Genomic DNA, 15,055 nt, shown 5'->3' with positions numbered 1-15,055 from the left:
CATTGTCCTACCTGGTCAGAAGATTCATGCACCGCAGGGTGTCTGTTGTAAGGCGTCTCGCCCATACCACCAGGACGCTACCTCCACTTCCTATGTGTGGCAATAACCCGGCTTTTAACTGACGCCCCCGGAAGTGACAAATCACCGGAACTTGCCCACATCAAAGATGGCCGCCATAGCACTTCCGCCCTCTCTCCGCATCCAATCGACCAGCAGAGGAAATCTCGAGAGAACCAGACGCTCCGTCTCAACACTGAAGGCAATAGTGACGCTATACCGCACAGCTGGTAGCGCCCAAAGAACTTATAACGCTTAAGCCTAACAGTTGCCGGGAATCCACAACACCTTTTAGGTGTTAATCGTGGTCGCAGGATTTGTATGCGTATGCCCCGGAGAGTACCAGAGGGGGCTCCACTCCTCCTAGGGGCGTTTAGCCACCTGAGGACATGGACTACAGCAGAGGAGCCAAGCTGCTGGGACCGTGAAGCGGAGGTAAGGGATACATCCTGCTGGAGGCGAGGACTAAAAAAGGAATGGCAGTATGGGGTGTCTAAGGGGCTTTATTAATTAATGGTCCTATCAGGGCAAAGGGAGGCGGGGCTTTGCCCAGCAGTACACTGACATGGCAAACACTAGGGAAAGGTAACTGTATGGTAGGAAACACAGGAAGATCTTGCTACTATCAGTGAAACACAGCAAAGCCGACTAAAGTTTGCAAAATCACAACTAAACATGTCAGTCAAATCAAAATATTTTGGTAAAGCACTACATCTTTTAATTCACAGAAAAAAAGAAGGCTATCCCTTCAGTCAAACTCTAAGTTAGGTCATAATTTGGGATTGCTTACCAGCCCCTAAAACTAGATACTTTCAATCTGTGCATGACATTAAGAGGATTATCAAGTCATTTTGACCTGCAATACTGCCATTTAGCTGAATCTTCATGGAAGATCAGGGCATTTTCAGGACTATGATCCTGAGCACACTTTGAAATGCACGCAGTAATTGTTAAAGCAAACCTTTACAGGGAACCTCAGAAGAAGGGAGCCTCTGGATGACCCAAGTCTCTCTTCTGCATGAACCAGGACCCTTTTTTTCTTTGCAGTTGTGCCCGCATCCTTGTGTGAGCGCGGCCTTTTCCTCCTTGCACAAGCATGCTACTGACAGGTGCAGACCGTACTTGCACCTGCGCAGTGCAGCCGCGCTTGTACAGGGACAGGAGCACAGCCGCGAGAACATATTTGATAAGATCTTGTTGAATATGTTTAGAGGTTAACAGCGGTGGGCTTGGGGAGATGGGTGAAGCCTTTTTTCCCTTCAAGTATCCTTTACAGATAAAACTGTGGATTGTGGTAAAGTGGTTGGAAATAAATTCAGATCTGAATCCTACTTGTGGAGAGATATGGAAACTGCATTTGGGCAAAGGCATTCTTTAAATATTGAATGACTGTGGCACTGTGCTAAAGAAGTTCAAGCTGTTAGTAAAGAGATGTAGAAAACCTATTCATGGCTGGAGAAACTGCTGAATTTCAGTCATTCACTGACAAGGGTGTGCTACTAAAAGCCTATTCTATGTTGTGGATAATTTCGTCAAGCATTTTATTCTGATCTAAATAGATTTGTTAGATTCTGAGCGGGATAAAAAGAAACAACAAAAAACCAAAGATCTGTGATATTAACAGAGAAATGTGAGACTGTTGAAACCTGATTTTGTCAACTTCAGGCTTATTTTACAAACGATTTTGACAGTCAATACTGCAAATGTGCCAACAACACTGTGATGTAAGCGGTATTGTTCAATCCAGTATTTGCAACACTGATGACCTTATGGAACCATACAGAATGTTCAACAGCCATACTGAACATTCTTTTTAGCACAAAAGAGATCAGGATACCACAGACCCTTTATTAATAAATATGTAATAGTGCAAAGTATGTGTAGATGTCGTCTGACAGGATAACATTAAAATTACATAGGGTGTGGTGTGTCTCCTAGCTCCAACAAGACAAGAATCTTGGCTCTTGTACATACTGTTATAATGTCTTTGCCAGAAAGGATAGGATTACCTTGGAGGTAGATTTCCATTCAGTTTTAATGTTTTCTAAAATGTGATATTGCTCCAAAGCACTTCATAAAACCCACAAATCTATAGACAGTAAAAATTCCCAGACATTAAAATTAACTACAGGAAACGGTTTCTGGAACCAAGACTTTGGTTGCTAGGAAACAACCTTCCTAATTCCTAGACATCCTCGGTTTCAAAGAATGTTTATAATATTAGAAGGGACTTTTTATTTTATAATTGCCTCACTTGTTCTTTCCAGTCCTTCTACCCTTATTTCTCCTAGTTTATCACTCCACCTAACTTTGCAATGCTCCAGATGTAAAAGGCATCCCACGTGTGGTTACTCTATTATGCCTCAAATAAAAAAGCACCAAAACTGAGGCACCTTAAAGGGATACTGTAGGGGAAAATGAGCTGAACTTACCCGGGGCTTCTAATGGTCCCCCGCAGACAACCTGTGTTGGCGCAGCCATTCACCGATGCTCCGGCCCCGCCTCCAGTTCACTTCTGGAATTTCTGACTTTAAAGTCAGAAAACCACTGCGCCTGCACGCCCGTGTCCTCGATCCCGCTGATGTCACCAGGAGTGTACTGCGCAGACACAGACCATACTGGGCCTGCGCTGTGCGCTCTTGATGACATCAGCGGGATCGAGGACACGGCAACGCAGGCGCAGTGGTTTTCAGACTTTAAAGTCTGAAATTCCAGAAGTGAACCGGAGGCGGGGCCAGAGCATCGGTGAGTGGCTGCGCCAACACAGGATGTCTGCGGGGGACCGTAGGAAGCCCCGGGTAAGTTCAACTCATTTTCCCCTGACCCCCCTACAGTATCCCTTTAAGGCTGTGCATGGAAGGTCATTTTTTGATAAGGCCACTTTGTAACTAAAGATTTTCAAAGCTGTTGGCCTTTGTGATTCTTTATGTTGAGTGGATTGCAGCATATGCTGAATTGTACCTAAAGAAAAGACACAACTTGGGGCCAGTTTATTTTCTCTTCAATCAGTAGCTGAGTAGCATGTTATGAGAGGTAATATGATCATGAGACTACTTTTATTACTCCTTGCCTAGCCTTCAGCGTGTGATCAGTATAACCTACTGCATCACACTTTGGCATGTTGATCTTGGAAGCACACTTTCAACAAATTCTATTTTTTTCATCTTAAAGTTCATCTCTATTCTATTTGATCGTAAGTATAATAATTGTGTAAAATGAAAAATACAATGTAAAATGTAATATTTGAGTTCTATGTATGTGTTTGTTGTATTTCCTATCTTCTGCCTTTGCAGTTCTTACTTCACAGACAGCACACAAAGCTCACATTGCAGCACATTTTGCTATCGGTTTACATTGTATTTCATCAGATTTATACTTTATGCTTGTATCAGGTGAGCCCAGCTGATACAAGCAGAGTCCCATTTATGAAGTGTACAGTATCAGTATCCTCCATACTAAAAAAGACTTGTCCCAAGTAGTGCCCAACCATAATAATAAAAAAAAACTATGGTACTTCAGATAAGATGAATATTTTTTTTTTACAGGCAAATAATGCCTATATTCTTTAGGACTGGTTATCATTTCATGAACCTCTTTATTACTGTGCTGTCCAAGTACCCCCTGTTGTGGGTAGCCTATATATTTCTTAGGAGCACTCCAAAATTGTGTATACAGTAAATGTTTTTATTTTATTTCTTAATGCTTTTGATTAACTATTAATACTTTTTCAGGTTTGTTCAAATAGTTGGTGTTCCAAAGTAATCCTTAAAGAGAATCTGTATTGTTAAAATCGCACAAAAGTAAACATACCAGTGCGTTATGGGACATCACCTATTACCCTCTGACACAATTTCGCCGCTCCCCGCCGCATTAAAAGTGGTTAAAAACAGTTATAAAAAGTTTGTTTATAAACAAACAAAATGGCCACCAAAACAGGAAATAGGTTGATGTACAGTATGTCCACACATAGAAAATACATCCATACACAAGCAGGCTGTATACAGCATTCCTTTTGAATCTCAAGAGATCATTTGTGTGTTTCTTTCCCCCTGCAGCTATCTTCCACTGAAGTGTCAGGCTGTTTCTTCCTGCAGAGTGCAGACAGCTCTGCCTGTATGTAATTCCTCAGTATGTGAAAGCCCAGCCAGGTCAGAGGAGGATTTATCCAGCTTGTAAAAGATAATAGAGCAGAGAGAAGCTGCACTAATCTGATTAACACACAGCAGTGTGCAGAGAGGGGCCTGGAGGGGGGAGTGCATAGCAGAACCACAACACTGAAGAACTTGGCAGCCTTCCAGACACAGGCTGACAAGTCTGACAAGAGAGAGATAAGTTGATTTATTACAGAGATGGTGATAGTAGAACGTGCTGCAGTAAGCCAGAACACATTAGAATAGCTTTTGGAACTTGTAGGATGATAAAAAACAGGATGCAATTTTTGTTACGGAGTCTCTTTAAAGAGAAACTCCAGTGAAAATGATGTAATAAAAAAGTGCTTAATTTTTACAATAATTATGCATACATTATTTAGTTAGTGTTTGGCCATTGTAAAAGCTTTTCTCTCCCTGATTTACATTCTGACATTTATCACATGGTGACATTTTTACTGCTGGAAGGTGATGTAGCTGCTGCTTGCTTTTTTGGCAGTTGGAAACAGCTGTAAGCAGCTATTTCCCACAATGCAACGAGATTCACAGACAGGAAACTGCCAGGAAAATGGTCCTCACAGTTTCCTGTGGGAGGGGTTTCACCACAATATCAGTCATACAGAGCCCCCTGATGATCCATTTGTGAAACGGAATAGATTTCTTATGTAAAATGGAGTATCAGCTACTGATTGGCATGAAGTTAAATTCTTGGTCATGGTTTCTCTTTAAAGTGGATCCGAGATAAACATTTACTCATTGCATAATTGTGTTCTTTTCATATAGTTTATAGGGCATTCCTCAAGCCAAATACTTTTTTTGTTTTAATACTCTAATTCCCTATAAACTAAACAAGCCTCGCCCACAGCTTCTCCAGAGTGCCTTGGCACTTTGAGCCTTAGTAGCAAGGGCATATGGGAGCTCAGTCTAGGCAGGAGGAGGAGGTTACTAGCCAGAGATTTCAGAGGCAGAGGGGAGGAGGAGAGGAGGAGTGAAGTTTTCACAGGCTGAGGGCTGGAGATGCTATCAACTTGCCTGCGTGTAATGTGACAAACAGAACATGGCTGCCCTCATTGTATCACAGGAATAAATAATCATAAACTGTTGAAGCTGTTTGCAGCTAGATATGCTGTGTAAACTATCTAAACTTTAGATAAGATATATAGACAAGTTACTTGCTATAGGTTTTTCATCTTGAATCCGCTTTAACCACTTAATGACATGCTGACTTACAAAAACGTCCGGCTAGAGCCTCCTAATGGCTCCAGGATGTTTTTATAAGTCAGACAGTGTTGCTGCTGCTGTGCGCGTGCGTGCACGTGCGCACTCCCGCACGTGCACGTGCATCCCCGTGCACGTGAAAATAGCGAGAAAAAAATACCTCACCCCCCCCCCCCAAAAAAATACACCTTTATTACCAAATACTATATTGTCACCATACTACCATACTTTGTACTAGGGACATAATTAAAATCTTGTGATAACCAGAACAAATAGGCAGATAAAATGTGTGGGGTTTTTGTACAGTAGCAGTGTTTATATTAAAACTATAGGGGATGAAATTGGAGAAATCGTGTATTTTTTTCATTTTTCTCCCTTGTATTTCCCTTTAAAATGCATAGAAAATAAAGTAATTACTGAAAACAAATATCAACCCCAAAAAGCCTTATTGGTGGTGAAAAAAACAAGCTATAGATCATTTCATTGTGATTAGTAGTGATTAAGCTATTGGCAAATTAAAGGGATGAGCACGGAAAGGGGAAAATCGCTTTTGTCCGTTAAGGTAAAAACCGCTTTGGGATGAAGTGGTTAAAGAGGAACTGTAGTGAAAATAACGTAATTAATAAAACATTTTTTTTTTTACAATATCCATTTATATTTAGTCAGTGTTTGCCCATTGTAATATGTTTCCTCTCCCTGATTTACATTCTGAAATGTGTCACAGGTGGCGACATCTTTAGTTCTGCCAGCTATCGGCTAAGCGCTACAGCAGTGTCACCCTATAAGGTTGTTCTTAGCGTTTTGATTTTGAGAAAATTTAAAACGTGCTGCCTGTACCATTTTATAGAGCGATTTTTCTTAAAATAATGTGCAAAAATCGCTCTGAAGAACGCTTTGCAAAATTCCAATAGCTATGCGCTTAGCGATTGTATTTTGTAGTGTGAACTAGGCCTCAATGAGAGTTCAATGCAAAGAGGTAGATACTGCGGCGCTAGTCTACTTTAGGGGACCCACCGCAAATCCCCATAGACACTTTCAGCTGGGCTGCAAAACGGAACAAATGGCTTCCGTTTGCTTGTTGAAACCCCCACAAGCCATATACCCATGGATAGGTAAGCATGCCCTGTAACGAATTGGGAGGTTTTCGGTAACAGAAAGTTTAAATTGGCCGTGTAGGAGCCACCGAACGGCCTAAATCTCGGTTCCGTCGGCCATCTTAATTCTGCTGTGCAGGTCTCTTTCTTCCTCCTCATTGGAGGGTTTGTTAGCTGGCACGCCCCCACCTAACAATCCCTCCAATGAGGAGGAAGAAACGACCTGCAGAGCAAAACCAAGATGGCCGACGGACCCGAAATTGCGGTCGTTCCGAGGCTCCTACACAGTCAGTTCAAACTTTTTTTTTTTACCGAAACCCGCAAAATTCGTTAGAGGACATGCGTAGCTACCCGGGGATATAAGGCTTGTGGGGGTTTCATCAAGCAAACGGAAGCCATTTGTTCCGTTTTGCAGCCCAGCTGAAAGTGTCTATGGGGATTTGCGGTGGGTCCCCTAAAGTAGACTAGCGCCGATACTGCTTGCTTGGCAGTTGGAAACAGCCGTTATTTCCCACAATGCAACGAGGTTCACAGACAGCAAACCTGCCCAGACATCACTCCGTGGGAGGGGTATTACCACAATATCAGCCATACAGATGTCCTTGATGATCTCTTCGGGAAAAGGTAGGGTTGTCACAGCTTGTAGCCACTCATTTAGTCCGAGTGTGCATTGCTCTTGCAGGAAGATAGGCTGTCTGAACTATAAACAGAGTGCTGTTGTTGACATGGTTTCAAATAAATGCAGTTTGTGCTTACTGTCAGTTTGGAAACTCAAAGCTCTCTGCAGAGACCCCAAGAGAGCTCTAATAGCTTTGGGGAAGGGGAGACCTGGAGGTCCCATTACCGGGCTCTGGGGCCCCATGAGGACAGTACTATCTGGGAAAGACAAAAGGGCCACCTAGCAGTTCCATAGATTGTATTTCATGTTGTTTATTCCAAGTAAAGATTCCTCAGTGATCAGATTCTGATTTGGTAGTGGTCTATCTTTTAGCCACATTGGGTGGCCATCTATAATTGTATGGACACCTGGGCCCATATGCAATTCCCTTTTTCTCCTGAGTTTTCTCCTAGGTGATATTTTCATACAATACATTTTAAGCCAACAAGAAGCAGAAAAATACTCAAAATACATTTGATAGTATTTTTTCAACAATGTTTGGCTACTTTTTCAATTGTAAAATGCTGAAAAGTTTGTTTAAAGAGAAGATGAAAATTATCTCCTAGGAGATAACTCAGGAGAAAAAGTTAATTTCTTGTGGGCCCTGGGGCTATATGCAATTCACTTGGGCCCATATGCAATTCACTTTTTCTCCATAGTTTTCTCCTAGGAGATCATTTTTCATCTTCTCTTTAAAATAACTTTTCAGCACTTTGCAATTGAAAAAGTATATAAAAAATAGGTGAAAAAGTACTATCAAAGTTATTTTGAGCATTTTCTTGCTTGCTGCAGTTTAAAAGACATGTTATTGACAAATTGTGAAAATATCACCTAGGAGAAAACTCAGGTGAAAAAGTAAATTCCATATGGCCCCTGGTATGTAATGTCCCTGGAACACACATGCAATTTTGATAGGCCAATTTTACCACTTTCGTGAAGTATGAGAACTTAACTTCAAAATCTTCTTATAGTACTCAGAATGGCCTGGTGCACACCAGAGGAGTTTTTCTGAACGTTTTGAAACCTCCTGCTAATGTTATCCTATGTGTCTATGCACACTGGAGCAATGAGGTTTTGTAAAAAAAAAACCCATAGCATTACATTGGGAAGAGCTTTTGAAACCTCTAGTGTTTGGGGAGCTTTTCTGGTGTGTCTCAGCCTAATCTGTTTTCCCTTGTGCTACATGGACGTGGCAAAATTGGTAAGTGATTGGCTAATCAAAATTGGATGTGTGTATGTACCTATACTCTAAGGACCATTTTGGTGGTGGTGGTGGTGATGGTGGGGGGGATTTGTCAGTATGTTTTTTAGATGTGGGATAAAATCTACACAAACATGGTGAGAACATACAAATTACATGCAGATAGTGTCCTGCCCCAGATTTGAACCGCTGCAAGGAGTGCTATCCAATGATCCATGGTGTGCTTATGAGCAAATACACATTTCCAGTTTCCTCATTTGTTGTTCAAAAATGAAGATACACAAAGTAATACATAACGAAGATAAGCAAAGTAACATTTAGAGAAAGGAGGTGTACTTTAGAGCTCTTTCACACTATAGCATCATAGGTGCCCTTGCAAATAAGTTTAAGGCCCAGTGCACACTGAGCGGTTTTAGCAGTGATCCGCCAACCGCATCCGCCTGTGAAAACGCTTGGCTAATGTATTTCAATGGGATGGTGCACACCAGCGGTTTGATATTTTTAGCAAACCGCAAAAGCGCCTCCTGCTGCACGTTTGCGATTTGCAGAAGCGTTTCTGCCTCAATGTAAAGTACAGGAAAAACGCAAATCGCTCTGGAAAACGCTACATCAGAGTGGTTTTCCAGGCGTTTTTGTTACAGAAGCTGTTCAGTAACAGCTTTAATGTAACAATATATGTAATCTGCTACACAAAAACGCTCCCAGAAACGCTAGGCCTGTTTAGAAAACGTCTCTAAACATGCCTAGAATTGCTCTTAAATCTGCTCCAAAAACCGCTAGCGTTTTGAGGATCTGCTAGCGGTTTTGGTGTGCACTGGGCCTAAGTGCCTGTGCTGCATTTTCTTTCATTAACCACTTCAGTACCATCATATAAAACCCACTTAAAGAGATTCTATAACAAAAAAGTTCCCCTGGGGGGTAGTCACCTCGGTAGGGGGAAGCCTCTGGATCCTATTGAGGCTTCCCCCGTCCTCCTGTGTCCCACGGCAGTCTCGCTGCAGTCCACTCAACACACAGCCGACAATTTGTCAGGCTGTACAATATTTACCTTTTCTGGCTCCAGCGGGGGCGCTGTTGTGGCTCTCCACTTGGAAATAGGCAGAAATAGCCAATCTCTGTCTGGTCTGCTCTACTGCGCAGGTGCAGGAGACTTGCGCCTGCGCAGTAAAGCAGACCGACAGTGATCAGCTATTTTCACCTATCTCCGAGCGTAGAGCCGAGCCTGCGCTGGAGCCGGTAAGGTAAATATTTACATTCACGCCATTTGGGGAGCTTTCACGGCTTCCGCCGTGGAACAAAAGAGGACGGGGGAAGCCTCGATAGGATCCGGAGTCTTCCCCCACCTGAGGTGAGTTCCCCCCAGGGGAACTTTTTTAGTTACAGATTTTCTTTAAGGACCAGAGCAGTTTTGATATTTTAGCTACGTCCCTATTCAATCAGCAATAATCATAATAGGATAGAGACGCCTGGGTCTTAGAAGTGGCTTACCTCAAGGATGACACCAAATTTAGGTAATAGTTTAGGTCCACTTTAAAACTATATAAGATGGAAATGGAGAAATATGTTCTCCTTGTTTTTCCCTTTAAAATGCATAGAAAATAAAGTAATTATCCACAATTAGCGGCAGTGTAGGGAAATTTGGGTGCCCCGAGGCCGCAATTAACAGCAATGATGGGCGCCTGAGGCCTCAAATAGCGGCAATCAGAAGAAATTTAGTGATAAAAAAGCTGGAGCTGGGGCTACAGGCCATGCAGATTGCGGCTATTTATAAATGCAATTTGCAAAGCGGCTAAGCTTGGTCCCGGTCCTCGTAGATGCAGGCAGCGGAGGACAGCGGCTGGAATCGATCAGAGCGTATGGGGCTGGAGGAAGCCCCAGGTATGTATAAAATCTTTTTCATGTTCATCTATGGTTCCCTTTAAGGCCCGGTTCACATTTGCGTTAGCAGTCAGGATTTTCCGGACCGGATCCGGAACGTATACTGTACAAACGGAACGGACGTTTGGCAATCCAATGATAGTTTATGGATGCGTACATACTCGTCCGTTCCACGTGGACCGGATCCAGACCTGATACGGACTCCGGACACTTTTCCAACTTGCTCTATTTTTCACATACGTAGGATCTGGCCGCCGCACCCGGACCAGATCCTGACTGCACCATCCGCACAGCTGAAACCAATGAGAAACGGAAAGGACGCAACACACTGGCTATAAAATCTGGACGTTCTACCCACTTCCTATGCGTTTTCTATGGTCATAGTGGCCATTTTGGATGGTGACACATGGGTCCAGCGTTTGAGGAGTGGAGCAGCAGTGACTTGTGGCTGGAGATATTTGGCAGCATGTCGGACGAAGAGGTGAGGCCCTACACACCTGAGGACCTGTTTCTACAGGTGCAGCAGCTACCTGCCTTGTGGGACAAGGGGCATCAAGACCACAGCAATATCAGGCTGTGCAGAACACTGTGGCAGAAGATAGCCAAGTCGTACGTCGAGGGGTTTGATGACCTGAACCGCAAAAATAAAATGCAAGAGGGTATGTCTCCAACAATGACCCCAGGGCTGCTGCAGACCTCCCAGACCCCAAGAATTTATATAGTCTGTTATCTCTTTAAAAAACGGATCCTGATATCACCCGGATCAGTAACTGATGGAAAAACGGATGCAAACGGGCAACCGTGCGCATCCGGACCGTTATTTGCAAAAACGCAAGTGTGAACGGGGCCTAAGGGTTAGACATCATTAGGAGGAGCCTGTGTGAAAGTAGGGTTAGATTAGTTCATAGTAAAATATAGGTAAAGATTACTGCTATTTTACTATTGGAATTAAGTAGTTGAATATTAGTAATTATACTGTTATTCTACTAGTGGCAATCTCCTGCGCCCTTTTTTCCTGGTGCCTTTTTCACATGTACACCATTTAGATCTGATAAGTAGTGATAAGGAGAGGTGAAAACAGCCCTGTGTTCAGTAGTTGTTTATTTTCTAATTAGGTTTGCTTTAAATTAGGTATTGTATAGAAGCTATAGAAATGTGCAAATGGTCTTTCTAGCAGAAACATTTGAGTCAGCATTCTGCCCAGCATAGAGACGACTGAGGAGAGCAGAAGAACTGAGGAGAGCAGAGGTTCTCACAAGGGACACAGCTGGCAGAGGCCTGTGGATGAGGTATCTCCAGTGAGACTGAGGTGCAGCCCCGGAGACACCAGCCAGCCTGCGGCCACACACACAGGTACACTTGCTCAGCGGGTTAATCCACCAAATGCCGGTGGGCAGGATAATGGGCGTCGCTGCAGCTCGCCCCGCCCTTCCTCCAAAGCGTAGGACAGCCGTGCTACTGCTGGCGCGCTGTGCAGAGGACCGGAGCGCGTTTCTACAGCTCCTCCTCAGCAGCAGCATCACACACCGGAACAACAAGCGCCGCCGCTAGCCGACTGCGGAGAGGCGGCCGGGCTGCAGGTAAAACACGGGGAGGAGAGGCCAGTGCGGGCTGTGGGGGAAGAGAGACGGAGTGGATCGGATACTGCATTCTCCACCCTGCACGGCTGCTATCAGAGGCGGAAGGAAGCGGAGATCGGCATCCCTAGAGAGCTCTCCAGGCAGGCTGCGGACATCCCCATCCTCGGAATGCTGTCTCCGGGATCCGTATTGGTCCTCCGCCTGCTGCCATGTGTGATGGGATCCGGGAGCGCACACATGGCATCTGCCGGGGTGGGGGCGGTGGTCACCCCTGCCGGGGGGAGGGCTGCTGCAGCTGCTGCTCCTTTTACTGCTATTAACTTTAATGGCAAGTTGCATTAAGGGAATTGCTGAGCAGTGGGATGAGTGAGAAGTGATGCAGTCTGCTGGTCAGTCAGTCACTGTGTATTGCTGATAGGAAGGATGGAGATGATGTAGCAGCAGCAGCAGCAGCAGCAGCACACAGAGCCTCCACAGTCTGCTGGGGATTGTATGAAGAGTGACTCATGTTTAATGACAGATGTAGTCACATCCCAAGGTCAAGCAGGCATGGAACTTGGGCTTATTGGTGATGTCAGCTTTGCAAAATCAATAGATGGCTGCACATCTAATAGCATGCTAGTGATATGAGTCATGTGCAGTAATATGGCATCCTCCTAGACACTGCATGCTCCTGGAAGATCTACAACTGGGGGTTAGCTTGCACACAGATATACTTGTCCCTTCATGGAAATGAGAGGTGTCCTTCTCCGCCTCTTCTCCTCCCATGTCCTCTCACAATAGTCACATTCATCATACCTCAGCCCTGGAGAGGTGGTCTAGGAGGACGGGGTGTGTGCATGTGCTTCCATAGGTGTATTTAATATTATGAGGAGGAGGAACATCTGCAACAAAACATAGCAGCGTCTGCTAAGCCTTTACTTCACTCTTTTTGAGAACGAGGAGCTGTAAACTTTGTTTGCCTTGTCTGGATGCTTTGTTCATTTGATGTTCTTCTTTTCACAGATATTACTTTGGTACCATAGATCTCTTCATAAACACTGAGCAACAATCAAGTGCATATGGAGAAGAAGTCAAGCTTAGCCTCAGCGCAAGCTGAGCAAGGGATATCTTCCACTACTCCTACTCAGTTACACGCAACGCGGGGCTCTCCTCCACCCTCTTCAGCTATGGATGCTGATGAACTCCAGGTGGAAGATGGACTGGGAAGACCCTTGGGTCCCACTCCGAGCCAGAGCCGCTTTCAGGTGGATCCAGTCTCTGAGGTATCCCGAGAATCAGCTGGTGACCAAGAAGGAACAGCACCTCCATCTGAAGGTGTCACCCATAGGGGCAGAGGGGGCTCAGGAGGAGAGGAGGCTAAAGGACGGTTCAGAGTAAACTTTGTGGACCCAGCAGATCCTGATGGCAGCTCCCCTGAGATGCCAAGTGGTGAAGGAGGTGGTGGAGTGAGTTTCCAGAATGGAGATACAGTACTAAGTGAAGGTAGTCTACATTCTGGTGGAACTGGTGGTCATCACTATCACTATGATACTCATACTAATACTTATTACTTGCGGACCTTTGGGCACAACACAATAGATGCTGTGCCCAGGATTGACCATTACCGACACACAGCTGCAGATCTTGGAGAAAAGCTGCTGAGACCCAGTTTGGCAGAGCTGCATGATGAAATTGACAAGGTAAGAATCCTTTGTGCCTTATTTCATCTGTACAAGATCATTGCTTGCACTGGAATTTAGTTCAAGGAGGTAATGCACTGGTAGTTTGACCACAGCCTCCGTTCAGGTACCAGACCTATGTGAAACATCCAATGATTTGCATTTCTAACAAGCCTAAATAAAGCTGAAATCTGTACTAAGGCAAAAGAAGTGTGGTAACATTTTATCTGGTGTACTTTTGCTTACTGCCATACATATCAAATGATGGTGATTGGGCAGATTTGTCAAGATCAGTGCAAGAAAGATTGGAACAAATGTGGAGTGGTTTCAGAAAAACACATCACATGGATTTTTATTGATAACTCTGGGTAACCTTTCCACTTTTGCTACATTTTTTATTGCACAGATCTTGAAAAATTAGCCCGTGTCTTTAAATCTAACTTCACAGAAAGCTTCAAAATGAACAATGCAGCCAAATTGCCTTGTATATTTTACTGGGTTCTCAAGCCAGCAGTTGTTTGGTTGCATACACAGTACAATTTTGGTCGCTAGTCTACTTTGTGGACCACCAGGAAACCTGCTAAGGAAATCCCACTAACATAATTGGGTGTACAGCACACTCTCTCTAACTGATTCAGGTTTTAGAAACGACTTTCACACTATTGGGCCAATCACAACACTTTGTTGTAGAGGGTTCTGTGATTGTAGAGAACTGTTCCCTATAAGGTTTCCTGCTGTGTCCTCTAAAGTAGACTAGCACCCAATTTTATACTCTTAAAGTGCCCATTAATGATATCCTTTTGTTGAACGATCGACCTTCTTATCTGATAATTGTGATTAGAAGGAAACAATCAATTGGGTCTATCAATGGGATAAACATATAACCAACCTGATCATTACAAATAAAATCAATCCACAAAATGGCTCGATGAAACTATTGATAAAGCAATTGTTTGTTTATTGGCACATCAACACTATTTGATCGCTCTGAAGGTTAATGGTTAGTTAAGTTGTATCATTAATGGGCACCTTAAAACAGAAGATGCTTACATATTTCACATGAGCAAGACAAAGAACTAGGATTCATAATGCATCACCTGAGGACAATGGGTGTAACTTGCAAATAATCTATGTTCCTTAAAGGTATTTTTACTTTCAGAAACCGTGGTGCATAGTACACCCAAGAGTCTGGCAGTTCTGGTTCTCTAACTTTACGGGTTGTCCATACTGAAACTTTTATGGCAGCTTCAACCCCAATGCTACAGCCTGAATTGCTAAAGCTGGGGTAGTGGACATTTGTAAAGCAAGGTGTTTTACAGCCACTAGAATGTTCATCTATGTCAATTAATTGAAATCTGTGGTCCATGCCCACGTGAGCAGTTGAGGATGCACATTTATAGACACAGTGTACACACTTTGCAGATCATAAACTACACTCAATTGCTGTATAGTACAGTGCCTTAGTGTTTCCACTTTCAAGTCCATGTGAAGAGGGTGGCTGTATAGCTGCTTTCTTTACTGCTAACAACAATCATCAAAGGTCCGCACCATCCAACATCC

At 43.7% G+C, this 15,055-nt stretch overlaps 1 protein-coding gene across 3 annotated transcripts in view; it reads left to right on the top strand.

Annotated features, from left to right (window-relative positions):
• Positions 1-7,043: 7,043 nt before the first annotated feature.
• The window catches only part of SLC12A2 (solute carrier family 12 member 2), a 155,344-nt gene continuing 147,332 nt past the window's right edge, over positions 7,044-15,055 (top strand). Inside the window, exons 1-3 of one of the 3 annotated variants that reach the window (XM_068246701.1) lie at positions 7,044-7,141; positions 11,429-11,607; positions 12,840-13,516. In XM_068246701.1, the coding sequence (XP_068102802.1) occupies positions 12,896-13,516 (621 nt within the window). In that variant the 5' untranslated portion in view covers positions 7,044-7,141; positions 11,429-11,607; positions 12,840-12,895. Of the gene's footprint in view, positions 7,142-11,428; positions 11,608-11,703; positions 11,835-12,839; positions 13,517-15,055 lie in introns of those variants that run through there. The other 2 variants (XM_068246717.1, XM_068246709.1) reach the window with 2 other exon arrangements.

This window comes from Hyperolius riggenbachi, chromosome 1 (assembly GCF_040937935.1).
Source record: "Hyperolius riggenbachi isolate aHypRig1 chromosome 1, aHypRig1.pri, whole genome shotgun sequence".
NCBI classification, from domain to species: domain Eukaryota; kingdom Metazoa; phylum Chordata; class Amphibia; order Anura; family Hyperoliidae; genus Hyperolius; species Hyperolius riggenbachi.
This window is presented reverse-complemented; position numbering and strand designations above follow the sequence as displayed.